This window comes from Thamnophis elegans, chromosome 5, assembly GCF_009769535.1.
Source record: "Thamnophis elegans isolate rThaEle1 chromosome 5, rThaEle1.pri, whole genome shotgun sequence".
NCBI classification, from domain to species: domain Eukaryota; kingdom Metazoa; phylum Chordata; class Lepidosauria; order Squamata; family Colubridae; genus Thamnophis; species Thamnophis elegans.
In genome coordinates, this window is record NC_045545.1 from 31,757,121 (window position 1) to 31,773,185 (window position 16,065).

The 16,065-nt window shown below is 39.7% G+C and overlaps 1 protein-coding gene across 1 annotated transcript; it reads left to right on the forward strand.

Moving 5' to 3' along the window:
* Positions 1–558: 558 nt before the first annotated feature.
* On the forward strand, positions 559–13,496 carry TTC22 (tetratricopeptide repeat domain 22). The gene is given in 9 exon segments (XM_032217315.1): positions 559–808; positions 811–1,115; positions 3,801–3,856; positions 5,384–5,499; positions 6,826–6,942; positions 8,706–8,891; positions 10,215–10,283; positions 10,286–10,365; positions 12,966–13,496. Coding segments are annotated over 9 exon segments (1,710 nt in total).
* Positions 13,497–16,065: the final 2,569 nt, after the last annotated feature.

The following is a 16,065-nucleotide window of genomic DNA, read 5'->3' on the forward strand; positions in this document are numbered from 1 at the left end:
AGGTTAGTTTTTGTCTGGCCACACCCTCTATGTTTTGAAGTATGCTCCCAGCCAAGGGTGATTCTTAGGCTCCAAACTCATCATAATGCATGGAGATCCCAGATAGATGATATGGAGAAAGATCTCTGCTTGTTTTCTAGCCAACTGATTATGAAATGCATAATAGTGTTTCAGCTTGTAGCTTGAACTGTTAACCATTTTATTTATAACTACGGTTTAGTCAGAATGCCTGATTTTCATGCTCTCCTTTACCTTGTGATGGTTTTCAGTCTTGCTGATTATTGACCACTAGAATTGATTTCTACTTTGGGTGATTCACTGAGCAAATGCTGAATATGAAGCAGCAGGTTGACTAAGGAAGAACAGGCATTTAATCCGGCTCCTCCTTTTGCAGGCATCATGTGAATCAGCAGTTAAACCAGAAATACTGGTTAAAAAAAAGAGGTGGAGAATTCAGAAAGGCAAACAAATTTGAAAGACGGAGAGAAAGAGAGGAAATCTTGGAAAGCTGCTGATTGAAGACTCCTGGACTGGTCAGGAGTCTTTCCAGCAGGGAAAATGGAAGACACCGCCGTGGACATTGACACTCTTATTGATGAGATGGACTACATTCCTGGTCACTTTCATCTAGATATGAATTTAAATTTTGAAACTTCTGCACCAATCAGCTTCCAAGGGAGAGACTTGAAGTTGAAACGAGAAAGTCTACTCTACGAGTTGGAGTTTGAAACTGGCTCACAGCAATATGCCATTCAAAACCTTCTCGGGGTATTTTCCTTCTACCTGGAGGAAGTGGAGCAAGCCAAGGAGATTTTTTGCATATCACTCAGGAGCAGCCTGAGAACTTAAACGCTTGGGCCAACTTGGCCTACATCTATGACAGGTTGAACCAGGAGCAAGAAGAGGCTGAGTGCACTGAGCAGCTCTCCCACTTTATGGGTTTGGATTCAGAAGACAAGCTGCAGGGAAATCACCAGGACAGAGCAGCCCGTTGCCTGGCTGAACAGGGCTATGCTTATGCCTTTGATATCAGGCTAACAAATGAAGAAGAGAAGATGGAGAAACTGACTGTAGGCCTCACTCTCTACAGCAAGGCTCTGGCTTATGGAAAGCAGGTAACTAAGTTATCCTGTATCTTTGTATCATTTGTATTTAGTGGGAGACTGGAGTTCTATCATATACAGGTAGTCCTTGACTTACATTTTGTGACTGTTCAAAGTTACAATGGCACCAGTGGTGGGTTGCTAACCAGTTTACCTCACATGTGCACCCTCAAAACTTCTGTGCATGTGCAGAAGTCTCGGGTGGCTGGGCGGAGCCTCCTGCCACCGCCACTACTGGTTTGGCCAAACTGGGCCAAACTGGCAGCAACCCACCTCTGAACGGCACTGAAAAAAGTGACTTAAACCATTTTTCGTACTTACAATCTTTGCAGCATCCTCATGGTTTACGTGATTTACATTTGAATGCTTGACAATTGACTCATATTTATGACATCATGTGATCCCCTTTTGCAACCTTCTGACAAGTAAAGTCCATGGAGAAGCTGTGGTGATTCACTTAGCAGCTGTGGCAAGAAAGGTTGTAAAACAGGGCAAAACTCACTTTAAAAATGTCTCACTTTGTAACAGGAACTTTGGGCTCAATTGTGTTGTAAGTCTAGGACTACCTGCATGCTGAACAAAACCCACATAGGCGCCAACACTGGGAGCTAAGAGTGGGAGGAGACAAAGTGGATTCTTAAGCATTCTATGACCGGTATGACGTGGTACCAGGAGAAAATTCCTACCAGCTTTTCTCTGGGTAATTTCTTTAAATATGTTGGGCTGTGTTGATATCCCTAGACACCATGAATATTGACCATGCTGGAAGAGACCAACACATGTGAAGGTTACCATGCTGGGGAAAAGGCTGGTCTTGTAAGATGTAAGATGATCTTCACCAGCATCAAGACAAAGCACTTATCTATTGCCTTCTTGGGTAAAACTGCAAGTAATTAGACCAGGTGGTACATCTTCAATTATGCTTATGACACTAAATAAAACATTTAGGCTTTTTTCATTATAAGCCATATAAGCCATTCTTTGAGCTAGGACTTTGTCCAGAACTGTTGTGATCACCAAGCTCCTGGTCCTGCATGAGGAAGTGGCAGCACCAATGGGTAATAATGTGAAAAGGATTTGCGGAATCTTAATTTTATGTTTTTCTGTGGAAGGTATAGAGCTATTCTGATGGCTTAGCATACTATGAGAACCTAGGCTTCTGGCTTATAAAGTAGAGTTGATGGCTTAGCGTGGTCTTCACAGTCTACCACAATTTTGATCATGAAGGAGTTAAACAGAGTAAATACATAAGCCTTGGGATTCCATAACTAATTGCTTCATGGTTGGCTGAAGCATTTTATAACCACTTTTCCTTATGGCTATAAGAAATATCCAGAAATAATCAGGGCAGGAAAGATTTAGGTTAATAGGTTAAAACATTTGAAGTTGCATATCAAGGACATTTCTGAACAGCCCTGATCCATCCCAAACAGTATTAACTTTCCATTTTCTAATTAGGATCTTCATTGTTGTGGTTAATTACACAGCCAGCCAGATGTTTAGACTGGATGTGGTGTTTTTATCCACCTGTCAAGCCCTTTCCAAGGACATGGCATAGGCAGATGTTGTGGTTTCATGTTATATTATTATTGTGTGGTTGGTTACACAGTCAGCCAGATATTTAGATTCGATGTGGAATTTTTCTATACCTGTCAAGTCCTTCCCAAGGACCAGGAATAGGTAGTTGCTGTTTGTTATTTTTCTTACTCTTATTTTCTTGATTTACGGCTGTCACGAAGTTATTTTCTTTTTAATGCTCAATTTGTACTCCCAACTACTAAAGGCCACAACACAAGACAGGTGGCTAAACTGTAATTACTTGTTATAGCACAATATTTACACTAAAGGGATGGTCTATGTTTAATTTTATACCATTGTGCAAGATTCAAAGTTCTTAGGCAGTAGAGAAAACAGAATGGCATCAAAATAACCTTCATAAATGTATTTTAAACTGGACATATACAGTAAAATATTGTTTTTACCCTGAGATTTCTGCAATATGAAAATCAATTTTTTATTTCCTGTATTTGTGTCCTTTTGAACTATCACCTATATTTAAAAAAATGTTAGTGAAGTAACCCTATGATTTATAATCAATTACTACTTACTTTATTAAAGATGACACGTTTGCATAAACTGGCATAATTTGTAGGAAAATGATGTTTTCTCAATGAAGATAATCCATCTGACCAATTTTACTGAATTTGTTAACTACATACCATAGATGCATGAAAATATTCAGCCACAAGAAATGATCTGAATTTGCATATGGTATAAACTGTTCAGCTTTTGTTTCTGCTTTTTCTCTGTTTCTAATTTTGTTTGATTTTTATTGTAGCATTAATTTCTACCTGCATTTTTAAAAATGTTGCCCTTATAATTCCATTAAATATATACTTTAATACTTTTTAATGTCAGTCTCCTCTTTACAGGACAGGACAAATAATTACTACTCAATATTTAATAGAGCTGATGAACTGATTTTGCTCTTTATTTTAGGTTTGAATTTATTACATCAAATGAGGTGGACTTTAAGTTTTGTGTCATATGGTTTGTAGATTGCAGCAAGAACATGGTTAACAACTACAATCGTTCATTTCATGAAATGACTGGTACTGGGAATGTGATCACTCAGTCCCCAGTGCCTAATCAGACTCCTTTGTCTTTCCCCTTCCCTCCCTTCGTCCCAATTTTCAGATACCTTTAGAGGAGAAATGGAGCTGGTACTTTGCCATGGCCACTCTGCACATCAGGTGAGGCACGGAAGGAGTCCAGAGTAAAGATTCACCATCAGTTGTCTCCACAAAGAAAGGATATCAAAATTAAAAACAGAACGAGAACATTTTGGGACAAACTGGCAGAAACTTCTTGTTCCATTGAAAGCTATAGCACAGACAGTTGTAGTCCTTAATTGGCCACCATTCTTTTAGGGACAGTTCAGAGTTACTAAAAAAAAAGTTACCTATGGCCATTTTTCACACTTAAACTGTTGTGTTATCCATGGGTCATGTGATAAAAATTCATTTGGATGTCTGGCAACTGGCATGTATTTATGATGGTTGCAGTGCCCATGGAATCGTGTTTTGCAGCCTTCTGACGAGCAAAGGCAATGGGGAAGCGAGATTCACTTTACAACTGCAAGTGCAGTGATTCCCTTAACTGCTGTGGCTAAAAAGGTTATAAAATGGGGCAAACCCCACTTAAAATATGTCTCAGCAACAGAAATTTTAGGCTCAGTTGTATCCGTCCAAATAATGAATACCTGGATGAAATCTGACATTAGCTAAAATATATGTTGCATGGTTTGAATCAGTGTTTGTAGTCATTGTGAAAGTAATTCCCTAGATGTACTAGTAGAAACAATAAAATTCCTCGAGACTTCTTGAGGTTATTAGGCAGTGCTTTTTCTTGGAAAATTGCTATGGGTAATTTGAACCCAGCACACAAACAGTCAATCTCTATATCCAGGTCAGACACAACTGACTTCCATTGCAAGGGATGAGCAATACTGATCTTAAACCAGGGGGTGAAAATAATGATTTGAATGGGGCAAGTTGGTTGTCTGAAAGCTTTCCATATCTGATTACTTACTTCTCTGGGAATAATTTGGAGATCTCCCATTATCAAATTAAAAGAATGAATCAAAAGATAACAGGCGTGGCTTATTCCCAACGATATCACAAGCTTCCTCTGGACCATATCACTCTCTAGAAGTATGACCACTAGAAGGGATGGGAAGAACGGGATTCAAAGAAGCATTTCCAACATTTGATTTTTAAAAAAATAATTCTATAGGACAGTGATGGTAAACCTTTTCAGCACCAAGTGTCCAAACTGGAACGCATGTGCATAGACGCACGCTGGAGCGCCAGAAACATAAGACCAGTGGGCCAGTGCGCACATACCTGTTTTTGGGTGTTTGGGAGCAGTTTTCAGGCCATTTTGAGGCCATTTGTGGGGGTTGTTTTCTGGACCGTTTTCCAGGCTGTTTTGGCGGCTATTTTCAGGCCATTTATGGCCAATTTTTTGGCCATTTTCTGGTGCTGCGGTGCCGGCAAAGACCAGCTAGCTGGTGTGCATGTGTGCACCAAAAACCAGAAGAGCAGCTAGCGATGGTACCCACAGAGAGGACGCTGTGTGTCATCTCTGGCAAGCGTGCCATAGGTTCGCCATCACGGCTATAAGAATTTTTTTTAAAGTATGTTGCCAATCAGTTCAGCAAATCCTGCATATACACATCTGTATGTGTGAATGATATTAGTTCCTCTTTTTGCCTTCAGACTAGATAGGGTGTGGATGAACAAAGGGGAGGATGAGAAGAAGAGACTGAAGGCTTTCAACAGAACTCTGGTTTTGCTTCAACAAGTACTAAAGTCATCTAATCTACACTACAGAGGTAGGGGAAATGGTTCATTGATCATTAGCCTGCAAGGATTAAGCCAGGTCAGAACATTGGGATACCATTGCCAGAATGCATGTATTTGCTTGCCACACACATATACACACCCAAAAATCTGGTAGCATCTTTTCTGATTAACAATTCGACAAAGCATAAGCTTGTATGCAGCAACTCACTTGATCATATCCATAGAGTGTCTCAATTGATGTAGGTTTTTTAATTGCGATAGAGAAGGAGAAGAGAGGGAAGACAGACTGGTTGTTGCCATGGACCAATATGGCTCATTTTCTATAACGCTCAAATGCACATACAAATATACGTACACAATTCCATTTTTTACCAGCTCAATTTCAATCAGTCAATCAATTAGAAAAGAGCTGGAAGGAATCTTGGAGGTCTTCTAATCAACTCCCTGGTCAAGCAGGAGACCCTGGCCTATATCATTTTGGACACGTGACTCTCCAGTCTTTTCTTAAAAACTTCCAGTGATGAACCACCCACAACCTCTGATGGCAAGCTGTTCCATTAGTTAATTGTTCTCCCCATTAGGAAGTTTGTCTTATTTCATAAACATTATCAGAAGGGTTACCCCAGGTTGATTGCAATCACTTCTGTATACTCAAATGCTTTAGTCTCAATAATGTCATGGATCTGAAAGAACATTCTATACTCTTCTAGCATTTTTGTTGCTATACCCCAGAGTCTTTTCATTTGAAAAAAAAAAAACACACTTCAGGCATCTATTGATTAGAATAATATATGCAAGCATACAAATGACTTTTTTTAAAATGCAGAGCGATATAAACAGAACAATGAATATGTAAGGACTGTATGTGGGCATTTACTTATTGCAATTATTTACATAATGTGAGCTGCAATAAATGTAAGCTGATCTCTACTTTCCATCAGCTTTAGATGTACAGAAGCAGAGAAGAAAAAGAGGAATGCTCTAATGCACGAATCTCATGAGTGAACTCAACTCTCTCGGTGACTTGATGCACATATCTCTGTCCATCAAGTCACTATCTTGGCAGAATTACATAAGTAGTTTGGAGTTATCCTCCAGGGTATCTTTTAAATTTCACAGTCTACCCTACAGGTCTATATTGCCTTGAGGGTCTCCATCCAGGTATTAACCAGCAGTAAGCTGGCTTAGCTAGAATGCATCAGAATTTTCTGATGTGGAAAACCTTTCTATACCTATATCATCCCTGGACCTATCTCCATTAAAAAGTAGAAATTAAGATTAATAATAAGGCAAAAACTTCACCTTTATTTTTGAATGGAATGATCTGGTCTGAAGTATATCTTACTTTTCTCTAGCTGTAGCCTGGTGCTATCTTGGGATGCTACTAGAAAGGAAATATTCTTTCTCAACTACTCCCCTGGGCATTAATGACTGTGGTTATGCTGGAACTGATCCCTGGATTGCTTGGAAAGGTAGCTGATATAATTAATCATTACAAAAGACAAAGACGGAATGGTACCCAGTTTCCCAACATTTTTTAAAAGACAATATTCCAATATCAATAGTATTTAGACTTATATACTGCTTCATAGTGCTTTATAGCCCTCTCTAAGTGATTTACAGAGTCAGCATATTGCCCCAAACAATCTGGGTTTTTACCAACCTCGGAAAAATGGAAGGCTAAGTCAACCTTGAGCCTATCAGGATCAAACGCCTGGCAGTGAACAAACTTAGCCTGCAATACTGCATTCTAACCACTGTGCCACCATGGCTCATATATATTCGATGCTTCTTTGTTTAATGTTCTTCCTACTGCATAATACATAACTAGCACTATATCTTCCTTTGCCATTTTCTTCCATTTTACAAGTGGGATTCAAAGTTAATTGCTTCTCCCAACACTGTGAGTGAGGTTTATCCTTCCCTTCTCAATCCTAAATTGAGCACACAAACACCTAAACTTCATTGCAAGGGGAAGGGGAAATGCATAGCAAGGGAGCTTGCTGATTGGTTAGTTAGCAGCAAGTACAAAGAATTGTGGTTGTGTGGTAAGCTAACCTGAGCTTGGTACATCCATCTCTATGCTAGCAACCTCAGCCTGCATTGGATAGTACAAGCTCAGCCATTTGCATGAGTATCTGCAGAATGCTAAACAGGAAATTCTGCTTGATCACAATCCTGTTCATGCAGTTTTTCTTCAAGAGGTGTTGACAATACTTCAAACCTTATTTTTAAGATAGGAAGTTTGGGGCATTGATGTGGGGAGAAGTTCAGTCCACACAGAAATGTGGGGACAACACATACTACGCCCCATTCCTTTTTTTTACATAGGAAGGAGTACTTAGAACAAGGAGAGTGCACCCAGAAAAAATACTTTAGGACCATAATGAAAGGATGATGTTATTGGTTCATCATCTCCTTTGTATGCAAGCAAGAGAAGCAAAAAGCTTCTTCCAAGCTTCACAATTATAAAGGAGGAAGAGGAGGCATGTTGCTCATCTGCTTATATTCTACTATAATGCTAGCTCACTGATATAAGAAATATTCCTAAAGCTTTAAACATTAACAAGTCTAAAATAATTGAATATGCCTTTTCTTGTGGTGGCACAGTGGTTAGAATGGGGTATTGCAGGCTAATTCTGCTGACTGCCAGCAGTTTGATTCTTACCAGCTCAAGGTGACTCAGGCTTCTATCCATCCAAGGTCGGTAAAATGAGGCAATCTAAGCTGTAAACTACTTAGAAAGGGCTGTAAAGCACTATTAAGCAGTATATAAGTCTAAGTCCTATTGCTGTTCTATGCTTTGCTAAATCTTCAGTTCCTTATAGGGAACTAACCAAGTTTTTTTCACCCATGAATTAAAGATGAGGGCATGTCCAAAGTGGCATTAAAATGTCTTGGCAGACAGCTGGGGAACTTTACATGTCTTGGACTACAAACCGTCTTAGCCCAATCACCTGGCTAATGTTTATGGAATATGTAATCAAATGCAGCATCCAGGTGCGGGTGATTGTGAAAATGGTTGCTGAATTCAACAACTTTCTTGGACATTAAGTCAAAATGAGTAGCCAGGCTTTTACAGTAACAACAAATATTAACATAGTAGAGAAATCCTTTCTTTGACTCACTTGCCACCTAATGCAAGTGGCCAAAGAACTCCACCTTTTAACCTGTGTCCAAATTGTGAATATAATTAATAATTTTCCCTGTTCATGACAACTGATGATTAATGGAGAAAATGTATTTGCTTTTAAGGCAATAGAGGTTGCTAGAGATAATCCGCCTGTTCTCAACCGCCTGTCAAAAATCTTCCATTTCCTTGGCAAGCTAGAGATGGCAATGGCAGTTTGCAACATGGCTCTGGATGTAATCCCTGATCCAGGACTTAACTGGCAGGCATATTGTATGCGTGCTAAGGTAGGTAGCTTGCCCTTAAAACAACTCACTTGGTCACATAGCAAAACACCTGGGAATATTTTTGTATAGATGATTAAAAGTTAGTGCTTATTTTGTTAGTGCAGTCCTTCCCAGTGATAGCATTTCCAAAGGATCCAATGCAGGGGTGGGTTTTCTCGCCCCGTTCCAACCGGTTCGGTTGGAACGAGGCTGGCGGCGTCCTCGCGCACCGCACGTGGCATCCTCGCGCATGCACGCGGTGTGCGTGTGCATGTGCGCAGCGCGCGCATGCGTACTAGCGTCTGCGCGATGCTCCAGCTGCTCCTGGAGGATCGCGCAGGCGCTGTATGCATTCTGCGCATGCATGGAAGCGCAGAATTTGTAAAAACCGGGTAAGGAGCGGGCGCGGGTGTGCGGGCGCGCGCGGGCGCGGGGCGGGGGCTTCGCCGTTCCCGGAAGTTACTTACTTCTGAGTTTGGCGACCAACCGGATCGCAGGGACCGGTGCGAACCGGTCGAAACCCCCCCTGATCCAATGCCTTTTAAAAAAAATATTTTATGACATCAAACTATTTGACACAATTGAACATATTTTTTTAAAAAGGTAAAAGAGCCTCAGTGGTGCAGTGGTTAGAGTGCAGTACTAGCCTACATCTGCTGCCTGCAGCTGCCTGCAATTTGGCAGCTCAAATCCCACCAGGCTCAAGGTTAATTCAACCTTCCATCCTCTGAGGTGGTAAAATGAGAACCCAAATTGGTTGGGTGACAATATACTGACTCTGTAAAACCACGTAGAGGGGTTGTAAAGCACTGTAAAGCGTATATTAAGTCTAAGTGCTATTTTTGCTATTGCTATATACATTTAACTGTATACACAACATATATTACATTGACATTAAAAGGAGCTGTAGCAGACAATTTGACCAAATACATTGAAAGTCTGAAGGTTTCAGAACTCCTCGCCTAGAAACCCTAGGTTTCAACCCAAATTCCCTTCCTTGGTATGCCCAAAGGTGCTTTTTTCAAGAAACAATCTTGAATCTCCATAGACATCTGCCTTGATATAGTTGTTTGGTAGTTTTCCACTTGTTATTTTTCTAAGTGAATGTGTTAGTTAGCAACTTTTTCCTTAGGCCAGTGTTTCTCAACTTGGCAAGTTAAGATGTGGACTGGGGAATTCTGGGAGTTAAAGTCCACACATCTTAAGGTGGCACTGTCCTTAGACTGATCATACCCCTCTGCTCCCTTCTAGGAGCTCAAAAGCGAGAAAGCCACATGAGGTCAATTTCTCTCTTTCAGCAGCTCCCCAAGGTTTCAGCAGTCAACGAGCACTATACATTTATCTTTAGATGCTGATTAACTGTATTTACGGGATGTGGAACGTGTGAAGATGGGCTTGGCTGAAATGCCAGACCAGAGCACCTTTTGGGGGCCAAAGTTGATCTTGAAAAAGTCATCAAAGTCCACCCCTGCCTGAAAACCTACGTTGATCTCGGCCAAGTAAGTGAAATTATCTATGCTGTCCATATATTTTCACTGAGTTCACTATTTTCAGGAACTTCCAGACGAAGAATACTAAACTACTTTGGGTAGCAAACCAAAGGCTTTGGGTAGCTATTCTATTTGTTTTTTCTTGACAAAACCAGGCAGAAGGATTGATGGAAAGAAAGGTGAGATGCACAAGGAGAAACAATGATGTTGGAACCTCTTTTAAAAGGCTATCCTTGAAGTCTGGTGATGATAGATTAGAAACCTAACCAGATAATAAAATGTTGTTATTCAGTAAACTACAATATAGAGCTAAAAATGTTCTTGTTTATTTGTTCAAAATCGATTTGCTCCCATTTTAAAAAATACCTGTTTATGGATTTATTAAACTGATACAGCCAATCAAGAATAGCAATATCCACAAGTACTTAGAACATCAAATCGGACACTCAGCTCCTTACCGATGTGAGGAGATTCTATACCAAAATGCTTCAATATTGCTTATGTTACTTTGACTGCTCTTCACACACACACACACACACACACACACACACACCAGTCACAAAATATTCTAAGTCTGAGAAAAACAGAATGTAATTTTAAAAATGCAACTTGCAATATTTAAAACCAGCAGAAAATAACAGACATTCAACATACTTTTCTTTAGTAGAAAAAAAATCAGATTAAAAAGACCACACTAGTCAGAGACCAAATGTACTGTATTTAAAGCATAGGTTTGTTGATTTAAAAGTTCTACTACATACACCATAGATATACATTCATGTAGACATACACATATACATATATTGTACACGCAATCCAGTTAAGTTCTGGTTTAGATACATATTTACACATGACACTGTAAAGAGTCCTAAGGAAGGTGTTAGGTGAGCCACTTTGGGTAGAGGGGTAAACAGCTGGGATGTTCCTCACCTTCATTTATTCTAGAAAACCCTCACAGAACAACATAAAATTTAGAGATACAAAAATGATGGACGTGAGATAGTGAGAGAAATTACCCTAAATTCTTAGGTCTCTTTTGTTTCCTATGTGCTGCTGAACCGTAAATTTAGGTGTTTTTTTTTTTTTTTGTAATAGCAGTAGTACAGTACAGTGGTGGGATTCAATTTTTTTTTACTACCGGTTCTGTAGGCGTTGCTTGGTAGGCGTGGCATGGCTTGGTGGGTGTGGCTTGGTGAGTGTGGCAGGGGAAGGTTGATGCAAAATCTCCATTCCCTCCTCACTCCAGGGGAAGGTTAGTGCAAAATCCCCATTCCCTCCCAATCAGCTGGGACTCGGGAATCAGAGAATAGATGGGAGCGGGAGCCAATCAGAGGTGGTATTTACTGGTTCTCCGAACTACTAAAAATTTCCGCTACCAGTTCTCCAGAACTGGCCAGAAACTGCTGAATACCACCTCTGTACAGTAGTAATAATAGTAAGGGTATCCATCTCCCAAAAGTGACTCTGAGTGGAGTTCCAGGGTTAAACCACAACTGCATATAACCAAATCCAGCACTGGGGGCTTTGAACACAATCCAGCTCATAGAAATAATCTAACCACATTCACCAGCTTAACCACACAGCCCAAGTATCTTTATTTAACAGCGATGCAGCAAGATCGTATGATCCTTGTACTTTGGGCAGATTTGGGCTGATGTATTCTGAAAATTTCAGCTTTATTGAAGCAAGGAAGTGCTGCTTTTTTCTTGCCAACTTTATGGAGAACCACCATCCTGGGGAGATCAGGCTGTCTGCTGGTTTTAACAGATTAACAGAGTTGGAAGGGACCTTGTAGGTTATCTAGTCCAACCTGCTGCCCAAGCAGGAAACCCTACACCATTTCTGACAAATGGAAGTCCAATCTCTTGTTTTTGACAAGTTCCCATCCCAGAACTTTTCTTGATAACATCCCCCGATTTGATTCAGTGTCGCCAACTTTTTTTGTTGTTTCTATTCTTGTAGCATGGTCTTCTTTTCATTTCTGCCAAGTAGCTTCTGCATTGGCTTATTAAACCTCTTCTGTAGCAGCATTATCTTAGGGAAAATTCTCTATTAAAGAGTCTGTCCAAGGCAAGCATGACCAACTTCATCCATATATCCTTTTCACATACCTTCTAGCAGTGCAAGATAGTGCAAGCAAGTTGGGGCATATTGCTGAGTAATAGATCTAACATTTTCTATGAGTTTTGAGGCCCAAATCCCAGCAAAATATCTCTGTTAAGATTTAACACACACACGCATTTTTTAAAGAAAAAAACCCCAAACTTCTAAAAGTATAGAAGAACAGAACTTCCTTGCTTCCTAATCATTAAATTCATTGTATGTTGACCAAAGAAACAAGAAAAAAAAATGCTGATTCTTCATATCTGCAGACTGATCAGAGTCTCATGCTAAAGTTGTTAAAACTTTGCAATTCAAGATACTCCTCCTTGTGAAATATTTCATGATCCATCACAGATGCGGTGGGGGGGGATTTCTTAAAGCATTGAAGTTTATGATTGCGTTTTTCCACATCCTGTAGACTTCTTGATTTTTTTTGATAAAAAGATGATGTTTTTTTAAACATGTATGACCTTGGGATTTTTTTCTCTCATTTTTAAAATTTCTAGGTATATTACTACCTGGGAGTAGATGCTATGCAGGAGTTTTTCCTTGTGGATGAAAATGCCCTCAATAAAGCCCTTGTGCTCTTTACTAAAGCCATGGAATTAGACCTGGGAAATGTCTTGCCTGAACTCCAGGTGCTGAAAGGGAAATGTCTTTGGATTAAAAACGAGACTCTGGAAGCCATGGAGTGCTTCAAGCAAGCCATAGAGCTGGACGATGTGGGTTCCACACACAGAGAGAGCTTCCGGTACTTAATGGAGCTGCTGCTTACCCTGTTTGCTCAGAAGAGGATTAACGTGGAGATGCTAATGAAGGAGGTAGAGCTGTGGGTGAAGAAGGCGGAAGAGAAATATCCAAGCCAGCAAGTGCAGCAGGAACTTCGATTGGTCTGTCGGCATCACACCAGTGAGGTGCTTGAACTTTCCAAAGCTATGCTGGCTCGAGGGAAGACAGAACTGGTGAAGCTGCTTTTTGAGACCATGAAATGTGATTTTAATCGAGCCAGACTGAGTGAACGTTCATTCTCTTTTTGACCTGCTGCTTCAAGTATTTCTTCATTTATCTACTACCCAGTAGTTAAACTCTCTTTATTAAGCAGAAAGAAACTGTATGTTTGAGAGCTATAATACTTTCTACAGACTCAAAAACCTTATGTACCTTTGGAGAAACCAGAGTTATGGTGATCTTCAAAAATGTCTGTTCTTTCTCTCTGTGTCTTTTTTTAAAAAAAAATACATTCAGAAATATGGGTGCATTGAATCTTGCGCATATAGAATGTTTGAGCGTATTATCTTCATTCGCATTGGAGCAAAATTAGTGTACTTGTTTTAAACCTAATCAAATTCTTACAAGAGTCAGATAAGGTGTCAGAGAAAAGAGAGGAAGGAACAAAGAACTTATGAAAAATAAGTGAAATGTTTAAGCCGGGGAGTCTGTATTTACATAGTGCTGATACTGTACCACAGCCTCACCTTAGAACCGGTTTTGAACTGCAGATCTTAGCATATGAAAATTGGTTCTTTAGCCAGAGGACATATATCGCTTCATAACCTTCTCTAAGTGGTTTACAGAGTCAGCATTTGCACACAACTATTTGGGTCCCCCATTTTACCAACCTTGGAAGGATGGAAGGTTGATTCAACCTTGAGCCGAACAGGATCAAACTGCTGATAGTCAGCAGAATTAGCCTGCAATACTGTTCTGTGCCACTACAGTTGTTTAACATATGTTTAGAATCTAAACTTTAGACAAAAACATTTGAAGATTCCTGATTTATACTGCAGTCCCATTTAAGCCTCCAGGTAACTAAAGCTCCTTCAAACTGAGCTTGACTTTTAATATCCATGTGGTTTTCCTAACCACATGATAGAAGTGATTGACTTGTCTTCTTCCAGGAGTATTTTTAACTTCCCAGTCTAGCTTACAGTTCCTATTTTTCCTAGTGGTCCTTCAGTCTAAGTGCTATGCAGATCCACCCTGTTTATTTTTTCTTTGATATCTACTTGAAGCTATTCTAACAATAATGAATACTATTGCAGTTTCCATTGTTTAGCAGATTACAGGTCATTAATGTGGAAAAGGAGTTAAGATGTAGAACAGGGATAGAGAATCCGCAGCCCTCGCAGATAGAACTATACTGCCCAGTAGCCATACCAGCCAGTATGTCCATTAGGGATGCTAAGAGTTCAGTAACATTTGAAAGGCCACAACTTCTCATGTGTGTTACAAGCCACTTAAGAATCTTGCTGTCTTAGTTTGAATGAGGAAGCTATTGTTATCCCAAGGAGGGAACAGGTATAGCATTGTGTAGAGAAGACACATTTTGTGCTACGGCTGTGTGTGTGTATGTTCCAGCATGACTCTGGAATGCCTGCAGCAACTTGAACCAAATCTGGTACGCAGATGACTTACTCTCTGGAAACAAATACCAAGGGGGCACCCCTAAAACTCCTTGGGGTGTGTGTTCTGTTAATATACAGCCTGTTGTGCCTTAAAATGGCTTCTACTGTGCAGCACAGTGAAATTGCTATGGTAATGGCTTCACAGTACTCCATAAGGGGGCTCCCTCTGGTAAGGGGGAAAATCCAACATTAGAAATTACGTTTGGTCCAGACATTTTCCCCCTAATAATAAATACCCAGGCAACGCCCAGGTTATTGGCTTCTTAGATATAAAAATAAACCTGTGTTTGTTTGACAATTTAGGAATTTGATGTGCAAGGGTTCTGATTATATCTTTAGTATATGGAATATTTCTTTTGCTTCCATTTATATTCTATAACATTTGTAATTTATTTTTTAAAATGTCATAATTCACCAATGAGTCTTTCCCCAACAAAATCAAGGCCAGGTAGCTGGAGCGTTTCACCGTGACAGAAAGAGAGAACATAAAACTACACTATCATATGCCTTAAATTAGAAATTATTATTGGAAGAAAATGATGGTAAACATTTTGATTTTATTCAAATGGCAAACTAATGTGTATGTCAACTCAGAAAAAATATTCCATGATCTTCATATCAGAATATGACAATTGCAGCATAAACCCCATTATGAATATAAAAATTTCTGGAGCAAAATATCCCATGGCCAGCACAATTGGTATTTAATCACCTGCTCTTGGTCTGATCTGAGATGAAAAATTTATCACTCATTACACTTTTAAGCTATCTCCATTAAATGTTTAATTATATACATAAACACACATAAGAAATATTTTTCAAATGCAAGCTACAGCTTCTTAAATATGGAAAACACCCTTCCCCATAGATAATGTGTGAATCAGTTGTCTAATACAAAAACTATTATTATATTATTATTATTATTATATATTATTATTATTATTATTATACAATTGTATCACAGCGGCCAGTTGTTTCGCCGGATTTGGCATTGGTTACTAGTCGGGCCCCACCAGGGGCCTAGGACGTCGTAACGTATTTTCTTAATATGCGTGCAGATCCAAGCAGTGCGGCTTTTTGCATTTGACTGATGGTGATTTTGTCATTTTTAACTGTTTTAAATGTAATTCCAGTGCTTTTGGAATAGCACCCAGTGTGCCAATTACCACTGGAATTACCACTGCTGGTTTGTGCCATAGTC